This window comes from Helianthus annuus, chromosome 6 (assembly GCF_002127325.2).
Source record: "Helianthus annuus cultivar XRQ/B chromosome 6, HanXRQr2.0-SUNRISE, whole genome shotgun sequence".
Taxonomy (NCBI): domain Eukaryota; kingdom Viridiplantae; phylum Streptophyta; class Magnoliopsida; order Asterales; family Asteraceae; genus Helianthus; species Helianthus annuus.
Genome location: NC_035438.2, coordinates 114,249,152 through 114,250,975, shown reverse-complemented (window position 1 = coordinate 114,250,975; position 1,824 = coordinate 114,249,152). Strand labels below are relative to the sequence as shown.

Sequence of the window (1,824 nt, the reverse complement as noted above, 5' to 3'; positions counted from 1 at the left end):
GTGTTTATCAAACGTTTGCTAGAATGTATCTCGCTTTCTTTCCGCGTAAATATAAAATATTATCTAATGCGTATCTCTTGGATGTTTAAGCTGGTTACATGATTTTAATAAATTAAAGATTAATTATCTTTTCTAGTTTAAAAACTTGGACGGTATTAGAATTTTGGGTGCATTGGTGATCGATCATAAATGCTTCTATTATTACAAGCATAATATTATTACAATGCAATAAAATTGATTGATGTAGAATGTTGTATGCATTAAAAATGAACTTTGGGACAACTTTCTAACCTGCTGGAAGATTAAATAAAATACAACCCAGATTGATCGGTTCGTTCTAAATAACCTCCTGCTCTACTAGTATCATCAAAAACTCAAACAACAAACTCATTGGTATGTTGCAACAGGAAGCCTTGGTATCAAAGAGCATTGGAGGTCAAAACCCCACGGAAAATCACCTCTCCGAAATCTCCTGAGATTCCATTGCCATACCCGATGATCTTAAACAAAAATCTTTCCTCTACCACACCCGAAAGACAAAAGCTTAGAAAGTCAACTTCATTAAAGGTTGCCATCTCATTTACCCGCGTTTGCCTGTGTGCCCCTATATCTTCATACACCGATGTTGTTTTCCATGCTGGCATGCCACCTAGAAGAAGCAACACATACCCGCGATCCAAACCATTTCCAAACTGCATACAAGACTGCGCAACTGCAAGAACGAGCACAGACGGAAGGAGGATATTTAGAGGGAAGTCGTTAACAGATGATGTTTTGATGAGGAGATTTCTAGTCGAAGAGGATGCGATGATGAAAGAAAGAAGGCGAAATGAGATGGAAGTTATGAGGAAGAGAAATGCTAAAAGAAGGAGAAAGCTAGGTCCAAGCCCTTTAAGCAGAATGGTTTTGGCAGAAGAGGATGATGCATTACAAAACAGACTCAATCCGTAGAAAATTCGACAACTGTGCACTGGTTACTTCTGTCTACATTGTCACCTGGTTCTTTGTTTCACATTAGTAGTTGGTTTTCCTTTTACAAATTGCTACAATCATTTTGTTTACAACTTGAAAAGCTTTTTGAGAAGATCTGGCATATAAACATGGTATTAAACTGTTGGGATTCAATGATGTCAATTTTATTTTATTTTTATCAATACGGGTTTGACATATTTTTATTAACTAAAAATATATAATTAATAAAAACACGCAACGGAATAAATATAAAAATCGACACCAAAAGTGAACCGAACAGGATCATGGTTACAAACATGCAAATACGATACATAAAATAATTAATCTACCGATGAGAAAAATTATGCCCTTGTGGTTAATAATTAACCGTGTAAGACACCAAAGTTCAACCAACAAATGCTAGAATGCTTGCACGGACAAACTGATTTGCAAAGCAAAATTGAAGGGAGTCGGCACTTTCAGAAGTGGCGGCTACTTTTGAGAAGTGGCGGCTACTTTTGAGAAGTGGCCCTATTCTTTTCTTGGCTACTCGTAAATCAATAGCACAAGGCACTTGGCTGAATTGGGATTAATTGAAAATCACCAAAAGTATGGTGAGTTTCTTTACGGCAGAAGAGGTATATCATATATTTAGGTTAACATCCCTAATTATCTCTTAGGCCCCAAAGCTTAATATAATAAATTCAAGCCCAGACGCGATACGAAGCCCGAAAAACAAAGTTTAATTAAATAAGTAATTAAACGTTATATTATTTATAACCCGTATAAATAATAAATTATGTTTCTCGTGGATATATAATTATTCTAGATAATTATATATTTCGTTCCGTTAATTGTTCGTGGTCACCAGTT

General features: G+C 35.5%; 1 protein-coding gene across 1 annotated transcript; it reads left to right on the top strand.

The window, feature by feature from the left end:
• Positions 1–380: 380 nt before the first annotated feature.
• On the top strand, positions 381–1,154 carry LOC110934787. Its single transcript, XM_022177586.2, has one exon. The coding sequence runs from the start codon at positions 496–498 to the stop codon at positions 949–951; it is 456 nt and encodes a 151-aa protein (XP_022033278.2). The 5' UTR covers positions 381–495; the 3' UTR covers positions 952–1,154.
• The last annotated feature ends 670 nt before the right edge of the window (positions 1,155–1,824 follow it).